The 19,474-nt window shown below is 32.7% G+C and overlaps 1 protein-coding gene across 3 annotated transcripts; it reads right to left on the bottom strand.

Annotated features, from left to right (window-relative positions):
- Positions 1-1,475: 1,475 nt before the first annotated feature.
- LOC128188995 (cholecystokinin receptor-like) lies at positions 1,476-17,349 on the bottom strand. Of its 3 annotated transcripts, none has more exons than XM_052860355.1 (2): positions 16,953-17,349; positions 1,476-2,871 (listed from the first exon to the last, which is right to left on the bottom strand). In XM_052860355.1, the coding sequence occupies exon 2, from the start codon at positions 2,856-2,858 to the stop codon at positions 1,782-1,784; it is 1,077 nt and encodes a 358-aa protein (XP_052716315.1). In that variant the 5' UTR covers positions 2,859-2,871; positions 16,953-17,349; the 3' UTR covers positions 1,476-1,781. The 3 variants fall into 3 exon arrangements, with proteins under 3 accessions (XP_052716315.1, XP_052716314.1, XP_052716316.1); XM_052860354.1 differs by lacking the exon at positions 16,953-17,349 and adding an exon at positions 5,378-5,551; XM_052860356.1 differs by lacking the exon at positions 16,953-17,349 and adding an exon at positions 5,382-5,551.
- Between the last annotated feature and the right edge of the window lie 2,125 nt (positions 17,350-19,474).

The following is a 19,474-nucleotide window of genomic DNA, read 5'->3' as shown; positions in this document are numbered from 1 at the left end:
GAGTTAAGGTTACTGAAGTAACGAGTGAGTGGGTTGAAGCACTCAGGATTGCAATAAGACTTTCGAAGATTTTTTTAGTTTGTTGTCTCGTAAAAGAAATTATATCTAACTTTAAAATGGTTCAGATTAATTTTTTTTCAACTGTAGACTTTCTTTGCTTATTCTAAGAAAGCCGCACAATTCATCATTCGTTGTATACGAGACGTCGATTGGGTCAGAAGTAATGATAAGCGCTCTGTTTTGTAAATGGCAAATAAGAAATGATCTCTTCTGTCTTGCAAATGGCGGTGAGCAGGGTTAGGGAACCAGTTTATATAGCTGGTTGTGCAGATAGAAGACGCGTTATATAATGAAACATGGAAACATAAATCATATACCGGTATATGTCAACATAATATTGATAGGCAATACTTAGGTCAAGAAAAAGAATCCCACTCCTCGCGCTTCTAACTTGCAGTCATCACATAACGGTAAACAGATGTATTGCGAGACTATGTTAGACTTTAAAGCGAACGCCTCTAACGTATATGGTTAGTACTGTGCATCAATAATCTCACTCTACATACCGAAAACAACGCCAAAGGGATCTTAAACTGTTTTATTTTGAAAATAAAGGAAAAAAATCGACCAGTCTTTTTCCCAGAACTTTTCGGCTTCAGAAGTCGTTTTAATTAAGGTGAAGGATATCACGAAAACAGCTGCCTATCGCTGACGTTATAAATACTGCTGTTGTAAAATCTCAGCAAATGCAAATGTAGAGTGAATAATTCATAAAACTTTATATAACAAATTCATGATCATTTATCCTTAGGGCTAGCTAGTCATCACCCTATTAACCTTTTGTCTGACGTGTATGTAAAGCATTCTCTCTCTCTCTCTCTCTCTCTCTCTCTCTCTCTCTCTCTCTCTCTCTCTCTCTCTCTCTCTCTTTCTCTCTTACTCTCTCTCAGATTTATATAAGATAGATAAGAATTGTTTTATTAATTTCTTTTATCAGCTTTAAATTGCAGACTTTTTCTTTGATAACAGAATTCGTTTAATTAATCTGTCTTCATATCAAAATTTGAGAATTTTGTCTACGTGAATTTAAGAGAATCGGCGGCGATCCATTGCTGTTACTTCCTGAGTCGTCTGAGGCCATTGGCAGAGTGATGATACATTCTTTTGGGGATAGCTGCAACTTTTTTTGAACGCATGCAAGTATGTAGAAGTGTTGATCGATTACAAGTCTACACAACACCAAGTCTGTGCTCACATTAATGACAAGAAGAGGCGTTCTCACAATTTCTCTGATCTAAAGTCAACATTTTTTATGAAATGCCCTAGAATCAGATGTTGAGTTCATTTCATCAAAATTACAACACTGTAACACCCAAAGATGTTAACAATTTGAATTTGAATATGATTCTTACCAATCATTTATGACATGCGTATATTTTGATATGACAAGCAATGGTCAACAGACAACGCCATAAGACAAATCATATTTATTCATAATGATAGAAACCAAAGAATAAACGTTATCTTATGATAAACACATATATTAACAAAACGTTCGTATGATACACGAACCCGCTCTAATTCCGATTTTGTTTGGCAATATATATATACATGTATGTTATAGTGCGGTATGGAACATTTTTCGCAATATAATTTGGCGATTTGTTTTCATTTACCATTTATGATTTGGGTAAATAACTAGATGCTGGGTAAATTTCTGTTTTGTTTCATGATGAAAGAGGAAGGCATAAATACATGTATGTTATAGTGCGGTATGGAATTTAACATTTGAACACGATTTTTAACTGGCGTCTGAATGCTTTGTTCATAAACGCATATATAATAGGGTTAGCAACATTATAGGCGAAATACATGTAAAATATGACCCGATTGTAGTCAATTATTTGGTGTGCCATTAACCAAGCAGGTAGAAAAACTAATATGAAAACAGCTGTAACAACAAATAACATCAATGCTGTTTTAATGTTGGCGACAAGCCCGCGTTCACGGATGGCTAATTGTCGCAGAAGTTCGGACTCGACTGCACTATTACTTTTCTCATTTTTCTCCTCTGAATTTTTCCTTAAACTGGACACCATCGAAAATCTGTATTCGTGAAACCAGGATTCTTTTGAAGTGGTGTATGAACACATTGAGCGTCTCTGTCGTCTTCTTTTGGCCCGACGGATTAAAACAGAGCGGTAAATCAGAGCGTACAACACCATGACTACAAGGAGAGCCAAGAAAAACAGGGCTGTGTACAGTCTCTGATAGTACAGTGTAAACGTATGTGGAAGTAAGATTTCCGAGGTTTTGCAAACCCCCGTGAATTTCACAACACACGTATCGTTCACACCTCCACAACCCTCGTATACACTGTAGTTCAATGCCGTGATTATGCCCAGCGTGAACGCCAAAAGAGCCATGGATGCTGTGATGATCTTCGCTCTTTGCGCGTTCATTAGGTGTTTGAACGGATGAACAATGCAGAAATATCTATCAAAGGCAATGCCCACCATGATAAATGCAGCAAAAGGAACGTTCGATGTTATGAAAAACATATACATTTTACAGAATATGTCGTACTTGACATAGTAGTTCAGGTATTCTATCACAATGGTATACGGCATGACCACGATACTAGTCGTCAAATCTGTGGTGGCCAGTGATATAATGAACACGGTCGCCGCCAGTTTATTGCGTTTCCTCGTGTATACATACAGAACAAGAGCATTGCCAGTAGTTCCGATGACACTGAAGAAAGACAGCATGCCCACAACGGCGTGAATGGGTCCCCCATCTCCAGAACCCGTACCGCTGATGTTAGCCGTCTCTGTGGACAGGGCAGTTGTATTCATAACGTTATATTACCTGAAATCATAAAATATTCCATGTCATATGCAACATTATAAACATACAGCAGTTCACAGATGTGTCATGAATCATGCATGTTTAAACCATGGATCACTTTAACAAGTGTTTTTGAAATAAAAAATCTAATACTTTCATAAATGATATTTTTGCACTTTTTTTCCTAGATTAAAGGATCAATTTGACGAAATTACAAATCCTAATTGTATTGTAAAAGAAAAATAACACTAAATGACACTTCTTCAATGTACTAAAATATACTCCAATGTGAATGTGTACAATTGTGTAAATGTGTACAAAACTCCTCAAAACAGGAGGATTGTGTGTTACACAGAGTAGAGTACATGTTCCATATATGAATGGGTACATGTAATTACCTAAACAAAAATGGTAGATGTCAGATATTCTAAAGAAACGAATTATGGTTATATTATAGATACGCATTTTATTGTTAAATCTGTGACTATTAAAGGCTCTGCCAAAAAGTTGAACCTGTACCTGTACCAACACGGCCGATGCGGCTTTTTTTTAACACCTGTCTGGGGCCTGTTTCTCAAAAAGGCCTACGTCCAGGCACAAGCTTAGTCCGGACTAAATCAGGGATTAAACCTCAAAACCAGACTAAGTTTCGTATTTTCATTTAAAAAATATACATGTAAATGCAATACGATACTTGTAAAAATTACCTAGTGTGTATGTTAACTGCCTTTTGTTTCTAGCCTGACAGGGGATATCATTTAAAAAAAACAGAAAAAAAATTGTCATTAAGTGACAAATAATTGTCTTTAAGAATACTTTGATTCTGTAGGTTATTTATAAAAAATATAATACAGGAATGTTATCTTATTTCCTTACCAGATAAAAATACATGCATATGAGACCGTTGGGATTGATCAGAACTTTAATTACCATAAGGTTTTAACATTCTAAAAAATCTGTAATTTATTTTTCCTACGATAATTATTAATGAAACATAATATTTTTGAAAAAGATATAAATATTCCACTTGACAGGTGATATTCACCAACCAGGAAAGTGGTTCTAATTAACTTTTAATGGTCTACTATATAACATATTTTAATTATCTAGAAACTGCAATTGGTGCACAAATACCACCATAGCAGTGACATTATTGTCCGAAACGGTGCTATGCACTGGTCAAGGCAATGCATCACATTAAGACTTGTCATTTTGTTTCACTAGTATACCACAATTATAGTTCCAAAACGGCAAAGTAATTCAGTTATCCATAAGATGAGAAGTTTAAAAGTTGAGTTAGGTTAGTCTTGGTGTTGTTAATTATTAAGTAGCTTGAACAGAACAATCATTCAACACAGTTCCATGACCAGAGTTCAGATACACAATTGAAGACCTGAAAAAGAACCTAGCACATTCTAGCAGTCTGTGTAATTAATGTGTTTCTATCTTTAATGGGACTACAGACATAGAGATGATACATTTGTCAGAACGTTCCTGTCGTTCGTGCGGTAATGCTTTTTGTGAGTTCAGGCAGAAAATCAAATTATCTAAGATTGATATAAAACGGCTTCATGATTTTGAAGGAACACCGACAATTACAATGTTTTGTGCTAAATGGGTTTTTATTTTACAACCAGAATTGCAAAACGAATTTTAAAAAACAATGATTTAAAATTCTACAATAAATGGTGCATTTGCACACAACACAAAACTTAATTCATAAAGAAAGATAGTTTTAATAAAATAATTATAGTCCTTGTTTTAAAAAGAATATAATCATTAATGTCAATCAATTCAAAAAATACTCTGTTTAAATAGTACCACTTTGAACATCTAAAAATCTGAATAATACATGTATAATTAAAAAACTCAGAGAGAGAGAGAGAGAGAGAGAGAGAGAGAGAGAGAGAGAATGCAGTGTTGAATATAATCATAATTGAATGAATCATTTTTTTTCTTCTGACAGTGAACACTGTTTTACTTTACAATTAAATCCGATTTTGTGAAATCGGTTCATTTCTTGCATTGTTTGACTTTTGAAATTGTATCATAAAATTAATGCCAATATACAAAAAATTTTGTTTAGACAGAACACGAATATAAAGAAATCAAAGATACTGCCAAGTTTTATTACCTCCTTTGCTAAATCTTCGGTAATTTCAGGTAAAGTGTTACAGTTACTATAACAAACCCCGACAAATTAAGCGAGAAAGTAAATTAATTTAAAGGCACATATTGGTCGAAAAAATGCAATTTTCATCTCTTTGAACAATTTGTTTCAAAGACCTAAAATTTTTAAACATTATCCAGTAACTTTTAATTAGTTTCCCAGTATAAAGAATTGTGTTAAAACTACTAACATGTCAAACATACTTCGCAATAACCGAAACTGACTGCAGCAAAAGTTAGTCAAACCAAAAAAAAAAAACCCACCAATAACAATTTTAACTTCTTTTTTTTAAAATATCACCGGCACACGCAAATGTGATATCGTTCAAAAAGATGAAAAGGCAAGAAAAATTCTTACCTACAGGTAAAGCCTCTAGGCACTCTAGATCTCATTTCTGAGGCAGAGGAAAAAACATTTCCCGCTATCACATTTATCCTATCAAAATCTAACCTCCAATTATAACACAAATTCAAAATACACAAGAAATGACAAATAATCTGTTTCGCTGCTGCTGTTTCGTTAGCTGTAACTCAAGCAGCAGGGCGCTGTTAAAATGCATCATTGATATTGATCGGATAACCCTGAAAATCCCAAGCCTGCTAGAGTCGCTCAGCGGACATCAAGTGGTGTCCTACATGCATGACAGACGAGTAGTTTCTCGTGGTGTTTTTTAATTTAGGAATAATTTGTTTCTCAATCATATTCCTATATGTGTAGTAGCTTTATGTAAATTGTAAGATAATACGTGTTTAGAGACCATATTGCAATTATGTGTCAAATTCAATCCTTGTTCAAATATTCGCTGATTTTTCACAAAATGATAACTTTAAAAATAGACGCTAACAGCAAATGAATTAGTGACATAAAAAAATATATACTTGTAGGATGTATAGTTATAAAACTCTGATAATATGTCATCAATCATAATGGAAAGCACAAACTAAACGAAGGATTCTTTAAAGTTTCAAATGAACTAGAACTGCAGAAAGCAACAATAAGCCCTTGCAATATTGCCACATGTTGATGACCGAATTAATGTGACGACGGAGAGGCTTGCAAAAACGTCATTTGATATTAAATCCCACAACAATGTACTGTTTAAGATCTTTCTTAAAAGATCATAGAACAGTCCTGGTGATCTTTTCATTAGAAAATCGGACGTTAAATCGTAGACGTAAGTTTGACGTAAGATATTTTGGTAAGATTTTGGTTATTAACAAAATGTCATACGTGTGACGTAACGTCAAAAACAGTCGTAAGTTTACGTCTACTTTTGGATTGAAAAAAAATTAATTATTTAAGGTAGACCCAGCCTTTAAGAAATTTGTGTCCAACAATTTTTTTTCTTTGAAACAACCTTTAAACTTATTAAAAAGACCAAAATAGTTATACCTTTTGCAAGTTTGTTTTCCTATAGTGAGCTTCAGCTTACAACAAGGTCCAAATATTCAACCGCCAATGTTAATACAATGAAGCATGATTTCATAATTTTTTAAATTATGCGCAAAAATAAAAATCTAATGATAGTCATGAACTAGATAAATTCTTATTGATTTTTCTGTAGAAAAAAATATGAAAAAAAATATTACATTTATTCTTCAGACGACCTTTCAAAAAATTCACAATATCGAAAGGAAAATAATCAATGGACACGCCGACGTGGGTGATAACACCTAGTAACTATATTATCGCTGAAACAGACAAAAAAAACAGCATACATGTATTTGGAATGTACATGAGCGATAGACTGACAGTATTTTTGACAGTATTTTAAGTATGCCACGTTTTATTACAAACAAATTCTGTCGTAGATTTTTTGGAAGTTTAAAACATGAAATAAATTTCATACAGAATTAAGATTTTCTCACATGCGTCTGACGTTGAAAATATTTCTTTTTATAATATGTTATTCCCGGGAATATAATAATGCTATGATAAATCAGGGAATTATCTTTATATTATAATAAAACATATTTTTAACGTCAGGCACATGTGGATTTTCTTTCTGTCGATAATTGTAAACAAACGCACATTAGAATAGGCGTATGGAAAGAAAAAAGTAACTTTTTTATATATGTCAGTGCTCAAAGGCGCTAAAAAAAGTTCCACCAATGTAAATGTGCGAAAATACAGCGTAACGTCATTTTTCCACAATGCTCACTGCGCATGAGCATGGTCGGTAACTAAGAACTTCGACGCACTTACGGCTGTAACAGACGTACGACAACGCTATCATCTTACGATAGCTTTTTTGAATAGCACAATAAACATTGTCAATTTCTTGACCCATAAGATGCTGAGTGTACAGACCTTTTATTTAATATCATTTTGGTATTTGCACTAACTATTGGTGAACCCATAGTTTTGACTTCATTGTTGGTGCTGTTGTTTTAAAGTCTAGAGTTTGTTTTGATTACGGCCTTATCTTGCTTGCTAACAAAGAATCTTCTTGCATAATAATGATTTTAACTTGTCATAATTTTGATCGTTTTTATTCTTTTTGAAGATCCTTGATCCTATCACTCTTTATACTTTTAAGTTTTCAAACTCAATATTGATTACTTCCTATCCTTTTGACGACTGTGTGAAGTTTTTAGATATGAAATATGAATATCACTTTGGTTATGGGGTAGTGTCTGAAATTTGAATAACAATGTGTTTTGATCACGAATATGAAAAGTAAGAACAACCCCGCGAGATATAAAAAACATTATATTTAGTCATGACCGTAGATGGTTCTTCAAAGAGAATACAGACTATCAATGTGCTGCCAGCACACGTTTCCTTTCAACTTTGATCATTTTTATGTAGGAAGTTGAATTATCTAACGAGAATTGCAAATCAAACCAAGGCCATTTTCTGACTGTTTATTCTGAAGAACTGTTTTGATCCATTTCATGAACGATAAACTGATGTAGATATGTGGACAAAATATTCATTTAATCAGCTATAAAAATCAAAGTTTCCTTAAAAAGCTGTGTGTGTTTAGTTAACAGGAAATATTTAGATCGAGCAGTGTCTATAACCCCTTTTTCACTGTGTTCCTTGACGAAACTATCCCCCATTTATTTATGCGTTGGATGCTTATTTTGGATGTCGTCGGTCCTGTAACATTTAACAATTGAATACCGCGCGTTAGCGGTGTGTGATAATTTGTCTGCATCGCTTGGTGTGTTACAGAAACGACAGCATCCAAAAATAAGCATTCAATGCTTATATTTATATTCATACCGATATCTGTTTGTATAAAATATATGTTTATTGTTGCTGTAAAGCCATAATTTACGCTCTCAGTCAGGGAGATGAAACGTACATGGAACAGCAATATTAACATGTTGTTTCGCTTCTGCGACCAAAAATATAGTGCCAGAGACTCAAAACCCATGAAGACGTTTATATTTGTGTTCATGGTGCATGAATTAGCAAAGTGTATTCATAGGAACTTGAACTTCGCAGATTCCCAATGCAAACATATGGGGAAATATACACTGAATGTAAATACAGGGACATGCATTTTGATGATATATAGAGAAAAAAATTACAACCAATTTCTAATCATAACGTTCCATTAGTAGTGCAATGTATATCAATAAATGTCAACAACCGAAATACATTGAGGAAAACAAATGAGTAAATAGCCTGGTTATTTTCACTTTCCTTTTCCCAGAGCCGTTAAATTTCCTATTTCGAGTGCTAGGTTCTTTTTCATCAATAATGAGTAAATGATGTTAGTTGTGTTTTGGTGTTTACCACAGATTCCCCTTTTAATAAAGTTAAACGTCAGTTAATGATCACGTTTAAGAAAAAAAAAACAGTTTGAGGCTCTGACTGTGTGATAAAATAATGAAACCGTCTCTCAAATAAGACAACAAACTGAGAAAAAAATGTGTTTGTTGCCGAGCAACAAAGCAAAATCAAGTAAATAATCGAGTAAAGGGGTCCACTTAAACAAAGAATAAGACACATTATCTTTCATTGCTTGTTATGCTAGGCATACAGCCAAAACAACATTAACCAAATTTCTCAACTGTGTCTTTTAATAGTATCACTCTGAAGGCAGTTTTATAAAATTATGAATAATAAAAAATTACGGAGCTAGCCGAGACGAGACACCATCTTTATTATATTTAATGAAAACCAAAGTTCATGGTCAATATTAAAATATCATGTTGTATAGTTTGAAACATCATATAATACAATATTGTATTTTATCACTGCATGTACAATATCACATTGTAAGGTATACAAATGTCATTTGATACATTAAATATGAAATCATGTGGTAATATATTAAACAAAATGAGTATGTATAATATCATATTGTATCATATGACACAATATTGTATTATGCAATCATTTTGTATCATATCATACAATATTGTATTATATGATATCCAACACACATGACTCAGATTTAGCATTCAAGCTTGTCAAGTACATCAATATCAAAATATGCATCATTTGTGCAAGTTTAGTAAAGTTATGTCAAGTAATAATCAGATATGGCCAGCAAAGGACACCTGCTTTAAAACTTGAACCAGTTACAAAAACTATAACCTCCTCCAGCATCCGAAATCTGTGGATAAGAACTAGCATCAAAGCCAGCCGAGTGTATTAGTATCATATGCTGCACCATACATGCAAGTATTATGAGGTAAATATGACTTTGTCCCCGTGAGCTAAAAAGAAATGTTGAATCTTGACGAAGGCCAATTTCACAAGTCAGTTTTGAGTACACTAGATAGAAATTGATAACCGAACCAAATGCCGCAAGGTACAATCATTAGTTCATTATTTTCTCGTGCATGAAACAGCTTCTTCTCTGTTTGACCAAATGACAGATATATTAATCATTTACATTGTTTGTGAACAAAAGTCGGTGTTTAACAAACACTTGTAAATACCTTTAGAGCAAACAGATGATAAAAACTTAAAATGATGAATTGCATATATTGTGAACATCGATTTTTGCACACAAAATAATCTTCAAGCTGTTCCTAAGATATCAGAAAGGGGTCATCTTTAGATATCTCAAAAGCTGGTGCTCTTTGTAGTTGACATTTGACTTTTGATTTAGGGGTTGCAGATCGTTGTTCAACAAAGATGCAAACACCACATTTGAATAATTGTTTAATCAATGGTTGAACCTTTATTTGCATTTCTAAACATTTAATTAATCATGGTAGATATATACACATATTTTTATACATCAATATAAGGTATTATATTGTATTGAATACCCATCTGAATAGGCCCAATTCTTCCAGCATATCTTTGATTCTCTTACCACTTAACCACTACAACAGTTGAGTGCGATTGCATACTTTAACCTGGAAGTTTTTATTTCTTCACACATTCAAATAAATAAAATATCGTATTGACAAAGGTCTTGCTTCTATATACTTTATAATTCATATAGCTTAGTTATTATCTATTTTATCTTATACAACCTGAGACTTTTATCAGAAATAAAAACAAGACGCCCAGGGGTCACATAGCTCAACTGAGCAACAATAACCATAACTCTGATCAAATCAGCATAACAGTATTTAATTCAAAATATCTTGACAATTTAGTAAAGTAGATTTTGCATAAAAAGTTAACAAATCGTCCTATTTTTATCCACATAATTATATCTTAAAATTCAAACTCTTTTGTTGTTTCAGTATTTGTGAGCAGATTTTTCTCTTTTCCTATTTAAAAAATCCCCTTTTTGGGCCCCACCCTTCTTCAAGGAACTGTGATTTGAACAAACTTTAATCTGCACAACCTGTGCTTTTACACAAGTTTCAGCTTTTTGGCTTTTCCAACAGATTTTTAGAGGGTTTCTCTATGTATAATCCTATGTAAAAAAAATTCGATCCACCTCCTTTATGGCTCAACCCTGTCCCATGGGATAATTATTTGAACATACTTGAATCTAAACTACCTGAGGATGCTTCCTACAAGTTACAGCTTCTCTGGCTGACTGGTTTTGGAGAGGAAGATTTTAAAAGATTTTTTTTCTGTATAATCCTTTGTAAAAAGATTTTTTTCTCTGTAATTTCCTATTTAAAAATTCACCCCTTTCCCCATTGTGGCCCCATCCTACTCTCGCAGATTATGATTTTTTTAGTAAACTAAAATCTACACTACAAGAGAATGTTTCCAAACAAGTTTCAGCTTTTCTGACGAAAGGGTTTATGAGAAGAAGCTTTTTTAAAGCTTTTCTCTATATGATACTATGTAAAATTTCACACACACCCTCATTGTGGCCCCACCCCTACCCCAGGAACCATGATTTGAACAAACTTGAATCTACACTACCTGAAGACGCTTCCACACAAGTTTAAGCTTTTCTGGCCAAATGGTTTTTTAGAAAAAGATTTTTATAGATTTTCTTTATATATTCCTTTGTAAACATTCGTCCCCCCAATGTGGCCCTAGTTTACTCCCGGGGATTATGATTTGAACAAACTTGAATCTACACTACCTGAAGATGCTTCCACACATGTTTCAGCTTTTCTGGCCAAATGGTTTTTGGGACGACTTTGTAAAATATCAACAAATTTTAATAATTCTTAATTATTTTTCCCTTTAAAGAGGGTGTGGCCCTTCCGTTGATAAAATTTGAATCCCCTTTAACCAATGACACTTTGTGCCAAGTTTAGTTGAAATTTGCACAGTGGTTCTGGAGAAAAGGTGAAAATGTGAAAAGTTATCAACGACGACAGACAACGGACAAATTTTGACAGAAAAGTTCACTTGAGCCTTCGGCTCAAGTGAGCTAGAAATGAAAATAGTCCTTTTTGTAAGCTCAAACTGATAACAAAATGAAACAATTGAATTATTTTAAAAAACGTTTATTGCATATATATCTGCATGTCAAGGTCTTTTTGCACAGCAAAGTTTGGTTGATTTGTAACTGATCGTTTTTAATAACTCTTTTCCTTTCATTTCCCGTGACAAGTATAGTACGTAGTAACAGACGGCTGATAAGAAACCCACAGATGTAATATACCTGCAAACGACATGATCCGACAAATAAACTGAAAAAATTAATGAGATAACTGGGATATCGTTAAGAAAGGAAATATCTTTTTTTTTTATCTTGGTTAGCTTTGCTGTTCTCCAAAATATGAATTAAAACTTTAAAATTCACATAAAAACCTTCAAATTATAAAATAAATGTTTCTAGCATTTTCAGTGAAAAGTTATACCCTCTTTGCACATCCTTGTTTCGAAATTCTGTAATATTGTAACGTTTAGTTGCATTAGTTATTAACTTTAGTGACATCTCTTTTGTACAAATTTAGAATGAAGGAAACTCAGTAAAATACTTTAGATACCCCAACAGAAGAAGAAGACATTATATTGTGTATTTAGTAAGCATTGATATGCTATATTGGACACCTTATACAACCTAGAAGTTTTGTCGAAAACAACAAATTCTAAAATAAAATGTAAGCTTCTGGTGACGAAAGAAGAAACAATCAGAACATTAAAGCTTTGTTTGCATATCTACATGTCAAGGCCTTCATGAAAAGCAATGTTTTTCAAAAGCTGCTTCATACAAGAGACAAACATTGTGAGACAACTAAGAACACGAAAATCGAACTTTATGTAGTAAAATTACTAAGTGTTTGTCATTAACATCTCAAACATTAAAATCATTTAAAAGATTGTGAATGTAAACACATATTAATTAAAAAATCAAAACGAGTAAGAAACCCAAATTAAATACCTGAGCAATAAGATTCTTGAAGACGGAAAACGTTAAAGATAGTGGTTATATCCTCTGATACCAACTATAATTGCCGTTGCTGAAAATGACATGCTTAGAGTCATGAAGATGAATACTGGTAAAGATGTATTTGTACTTTTATCAGTTTGTATACTTGTCGACTTGTATAATCAAAGTACTGAAGTACCGACGGGAGTTGATTTTATTAATTATTATTCATTTTGAAATCAACGATATGTTACTTTGGTTGGCAAGTAGTTTATAATCTGTCTTTGAATTATGCACATTTTTATAATATGAATTCTCGGACTTTTCCGACAAGAATTTTGAGAAAAACCTCGTATGAATCGTGTTGTGTAAAGATTAAAGATAGAATTGATTCCATCAAACTATGTATAAGTAATCGAAATATTCAAATAGTTGTATAAATCCAAGCAATAATGAACTCTAGTCTCGTTCAATCTGATGCTCGGCTGTCTCCGTTAAGGTAATTATCCATACGTCACAAAACAACGTCTGACGTAATTCACGCGTTATTAGGTCTTATCCGTGCCCGATCTAATTGAGACCTCACGTTAAAAGGCGTATTTCAAAACAAAGAAATCAAGCTGACATAGAAATTGATTCAAAACAAATATATAAAAAATCCTGGCAACTGCAATCAATTAGGCCCACCGGGGTATTAATCAGCGAAATAACATGACTGGGTTGTGTCGATTGTGTACTCGTTTTGAAAATATAGACCGCTTACTTTTGTCCTGCATGAACATCAATCCATTATAAGGTTGAATTTAATCTAATTCTTTTAACATTAATCCCTGAAAGTCCATAAACATCCAAAATGAAATCCTGACCGAGATCTATATTTCAGTGCATAAGGGAGATAAAAACACAAGGGGAAATAATTTGACCTATATCATCTTTATCCTATTCGCTTAGCAACGAGCATAGATTTGTTTTCCACAAAAAAATGTTTTTAGAATTAAAAACCGTGCGCTGAAGAGAAGTTATTTCATTATAAGAACAGTCTTTAAAACCAGTAAAAAAAAGTTTGAATAGAGGTTTTGTCTTGAAGGCATATATCAGGTAGTTAGCATTATCCACGCATGTATCCGCAATTTCTAAATACCGATCTCGATCCATAATACTAACCGATATCCAAAGAAACCATCTTTTGCGATTTAAATGATACAGATTAATCTACAGTTTGTTTAAATCATATTTTCTATTTAACAATAATGAAAACATATTTGTTTAGAGTTATGAAATAATTAACCTATGCACAGTTTTATTTTTACGGATCTTTTTTCAAAATATATATTTTAATGATTTTACCAAAAATATGCCAATTGTGATCCTGCAAAGGCCGGTCCCTTGGGTAATTTTATTTCCAATTGATTAATGGCGTTAAGATGTAAATAATATCAAAATTTTAGAGAATTCTGTACGTAAATAAAATCATAAGAGCTTATATTCTCTTTGAAAATTTATTCATTTTATCTAATTTGTATGCAGATTTATCTATTTTTTGATAAATAAGCAAGTGTAACATAAAATTTTTTGTTTTGAAATAATAATTCCTTTATTTTACATAGGATGCAAGTCAAAAAAAGATTTTGTAAAAGTCAAATTTTAGGCTTAGGCTTTTATTCTTTGTGTATGAGAAAAGCGCCATTTCCGCAATCGGTTCTATTTTTAGCAACGGCCCTAGCTTTTATAATACCGATGGACCAGCCAACAGGGTAAAATTTGATAAGAACATATCCTCAGATACACGTTTGAAAAATATGAAAAAATTCTGTACGCATTTTATTTATCTAGTGGGGTATGGACCATTACCTTAATATCCAACAAGCAAGAGAATGTGTACACCAGGTCACGTGATAGCTTGATGACGCGACCTCTAAATATAGAATGACTCTTTGCTTGTCGGAGATTTACGGAGACAGCCGATGGTTGAACGAGACTTTATTGAACTTTGGCGTATGAATACATACGACTGCAAAAATATCTAAATTGTTCGTACTATTTAAAGTAAATCCACCCTCCTGTGACGTCATACATTTTACATAAACCATGAATTCATTAAAATTCTTGCAAGTAGATTTGTAATTTCTATGTTATCATAAGTGCACATCAAAAACTCAAATCACTGTTTACTTGGAGATATTTAATAAACGTTTTTCATCCTAATATTCGACATAATTCAATAATGACAAAGGGAAATAACTCTTTTCTACTTTTCTCTAAGTGATATATCTAAATGCTATAATGTTTCTAATGTAAACAATTTTTTCTTTTTTTTTTAAATTAATTTTAGTTTTCTGGCATAGTAAGCAATAAAATTTAAATAGACAAACAAGTATCCGTCCACTTTTATTTAATTTTTATACAAAAATGTGTGATTTTCAGATGATAATTTCAGCCTTTGTTTTTTATTACCTTACATCTTAGATAGTATGGATACTTATATATTTAATTTATTTTTTGATGAAATTCAAGTCCAATAAGTTAAAAAAAAGTTAAGTTTTTAACTTTGAACCCATGGTTTTATAGGTACGGAGTTACCTTAATATCTGACTATTTTCAAGGTATTCATAAATAAGTTTCTTAAAAACCAATGGTTCAAGATACATTACATCGAATTTATCGATTATTTTCAAGAACTAAATCTTGTCAGCGGTGATGATTTGTCCTTAGGTCCAAACAATGTTTCACTTTCGGTTTGCCAGAGTAACTGCATAGGAGAGTTGATTAAAATCAACTCCCAAAAAGTATCTTAAATTAATGATCATGCCCTTTAAGCTAGAAACAAATCAATAAAGAAAACCCTGCAAAATAATTCACTTTCTTAACGAGATTTCTATTATTGATAAAAATCTATCCAACTCTTCACACACGCAGCTAGACCGCACAAAATTTATCAGTGTAATTAATGTAGGTAATCAATTTCTATAACACTTTTTTTTGTTAACTATAGAGGATAAACGACACCTTACTTGCAAACGTGCTCGTTGTGTCACGAGTCTTTACATATTAGAGTATTGTGTTTGTGTATGTGTATATATACACACACACTGTGTTTGAAATTACACGTGGTACAACTATTCAAAACTTGGACGTAAATTGATGGCTTCGTACTGTATTACGAACAAAGGTTCCTGTATTTTCTGAGGTTGCTGTACTGTTGGGTCTATCATTGTTAGATAAATAGTGTAATTTATTGATATAAAACGTTGGGGGTTCATCTAAAATTCTATTAACCATTGTGTGCACTAAGTGAATGCATGTCAAACATAGGAGAGTCTTTCTATCATCAGGGCTACCTGTGTACAACAAATGGATGAAGTACGCCACGGCCTTTTAGAATAAGATTACGTTCGTCACGAAGATTGCTATATTTACTCAACATTAAAGAAAAACACTTTTGATATTTTTTTCCCAGGGCTTTATTGATACGCACACACTTTATACCAAAGAAAAAAAAACACTTTTAGAAGAATGGCGTTGTGTAGGACGAAAGAATAACATATATAGTTCAAGGCATTGGAAATGCAATTTTAAGGCAATAAATGGTATGTCCACAGTTTTTAATTTAATGCCATCATGCTTTTCGTTTGATCCAAAGATGCCCTTCTTTGAAATAAACGTTGAATTTCGTGGATCCTCTAAACATCGATTTCCACGAAAATTGGTACTCAATGAAAAATGATGATGAAATCACGGTATACGGTTAATGTTTGTCTTTTTAGGGGGATCAATGAACATTTATTTTCTGATTCATTGAATTTTAATCTAATTAAACGTATAAATCGAACCAATATGGTCAACATATAATATAAAAACACATTGATCAATTAAGTGTTATACGTTATTTTTTAAGACGTCTTAACGAGACCTTAATCCATGTTTTAAATAAAAAAACCCAAAAACGTGTCATTTTAATCAGCCATCTCACATCTAATACATTAATTTCCAAACACTTGGTCTGTTTTGGTTTCTTTTTTTAAAAAGTCCATAATCTAAAATCATCATCTGTCGCTAACATTTTGGAAGAAAATCAATCACCGTTTTAAAAAAAAACCACATTCACAATATAAATGGTTGATACCGATAAAGTATATACATCATTGCGGCTCAAATGACCCCAGGTGGATTTATATCTCTGATTTCTCAAGGCAGTACCTACAACAACTGAGTATCACTTACCGTGCACATGCGTCTGTTCTGATCCGCGCTGAGAAACTGGAGAGAATTGTCTCGTTTCCCATGAACCCTTTGCTTTAAGCCGTGTACGAACTGTCGTAACAAGGTGTCTAATAGTGCTGTGTACTGTTCTATCACTAGACATTAACTCCAATGTAGAATCTGTTATTGGTATAAACAGTTACTAAAGCAGATGCGTTCATCACACATCGATTTGAAAATAATCAGCAGAGATTCCTGTCAATACAGAGTCATTTATGAAAATAGTAATAGCTGATGGCCGCAATCATCCAAGACACTTCCCTGCAATTAGCCTTTTGGTCGTACATTTTGTGTAGATTTACGAGCAATACTGTTTTAGAGTTACTCGCAGTGCTACAACTTTCAATTCATATTTTAAAACGCATGAAGAATAACAGAAATATAGTGAGACGTTTGTCTTGAAATGTATTGTCTCCGTGTTGCTGTTACTAGCAAAGGCGTTTTAGCTTTTAGGGTTGCTTTGATGACGTGAATAAATCGTTAAAGGGATTTACCCTTTATTAGATCATCAATGCATTTTATTTCAAACAAATTTTATGCGCTAATACTTCTTGTGGATTGCGCAAAAGTGGTTACTCTAATTGAGAAATATTCCATGTTTAAAACAAAATTATTCAATTTTTCAAATTAAAAGGAATTATCAGGTAGAAATGGCTTATGCTAAAATGTTTTGTAAATAATTCACCAACTCTATCTAAAAGGACTGTCAGGCGCCAATGATAAAACTATATTTCAACGATTATTTAGTTACATATTTCAGAGACTGTTGTTTTTATCTAAAAATCTTAATGACTAAACAGAAAGCATGTTACAAACAAATCATTAAAAATAATTTGAAAAAATTCCATTTAATCTTGACTGTTTATTTGGATCCTTGCTTTTACCACTTCGTAATTATTCTTATTAAATGATTTATATCAGTCATCGAGATGTACGGAAGCCCATTGAGGCCAGCTTAGCAGAAACAATAATTGCTTTTGCGTTTAAACGCAATAACTATTGCGTTTAAACGCAATAACTATTGCGTTTAATCGCAATCTTTTGTGTTATATCGCGTTATATTTGCATTTCCATTGTTCTTTCCCACTGTAAGCCCATACGGAGGAGCTGCAATTATTTCTCTATAATCGCAATTGCTCTGTCAGTATACTATGACGTCATATTCGTGTAACGTTATATATACTTTTCCATGACGTTATAGATTTAAACCACTATACGATACATCATGTGTTTTTCTCCAACTCCATTAAAATTGACATATTTACATGTAATATTAAAACATGTTTTTGATAACATTTTAAAGGAATTACTGTTATAACATATCATTGATTCTGTTAACAAATCTATGTGAATTAAAAAGATACATTACAGTCTGAATGTTTATTTTTGATGTAATAGGTAAATGTCAAGGTCTAGGCTAATACAGGGTATTTGCGAGTGGTAAAATGCAAATATAAGTAATAAACAACGATTATTTAGTGAACATAGCGTTATGAATAGCAGCTGCTCTGCTGGCTTATTTTCCATGATGCGCTAGCGCGCATCATGGAATATGCCAACAGAGCAATTGCTATTCATAACGCCATGTTCACTAAATAACGTTGTTTATTTCTTAATAACGCAAAAGATTGGGATTAAACGCAATAGCTATTGTGTTTAAACGCAAAGGTATTGGGTTTAAATGCAATAGCTATTGCGTTTTATTGCAAAACTGTTTTTTAATTTGAACATGACTTTTTTATTCAGACCAAAAGAATAGGTTTATGTTGTTAGGACATACTAATGTTATGCCACAATCATCCGTCAATCTGTCCATCAAACGTAATGTTAGACATTTCTCGCTTTTCTCGTCGAGCTCTCTCCTCTATTTCTAATGGTTTTACATATTGTTTCTCATAAATCGAATCTTAATTATTCAATAAAATCAAATAGTCCGCACATACACTGTTTAACTGCCATCCATAATGCTTTACTATATCATTGTGAAAACGTTTATTCAACTAGACTTTGACCCGTGCGTGCACGGGCTGAGATTGCATATCGGACATTTACGAAATACGTACATCGACACACCTTATTATTGACATTTACCATGTTTACAGAAGAAAGCTATAACCCTACAATAATGCTATTAATTTCATCTGTTTTTCGGGAAAGGCCCTCACCACAGTTAGAATGCCTCTTTTATACCCGTAATATAGCAGAAAATTGCAGAATCGCTCCGGAACGATTTTGGAGAAAGTTAATGAAGTTGCCTTGAAAATAAGAGCCATATTCATCACAACAAACCTTTTTGAGACTGCAAATAACTTTCAACTCAAAAGTTTAATCCATAGAATGGAAGAATTCAACCCTTTTTCACCAACGTACACGTATTTTCTTTGTAAAACTGGGTCCGTAGGACATTGTTCATTTATACGATAAAACATATTATATCTTCACTCTCCTAACAAACATAATGTAACTTTTTTGCATGCAATCAA

The sequence above is a fragment of the Crassostrea angulata genome, chromosome 6 (genome assembly GCF_025612915.1).
Source record: "Crassostrea angulata isolate pt1a10 chromosome 6, ASM2561291v2, whole genome shotgun sequence".
Lineage (NCBI taxonomy): Eukaryota > Metazoa > Mollusca > Bivalvia > Ostreida > Ostreidae > Magallana > Magallana angulata.
Note: the sequence above shows the minus strand (reverse complement) of the source record. Positions and strands in the feature narration are given on the sequence as shown.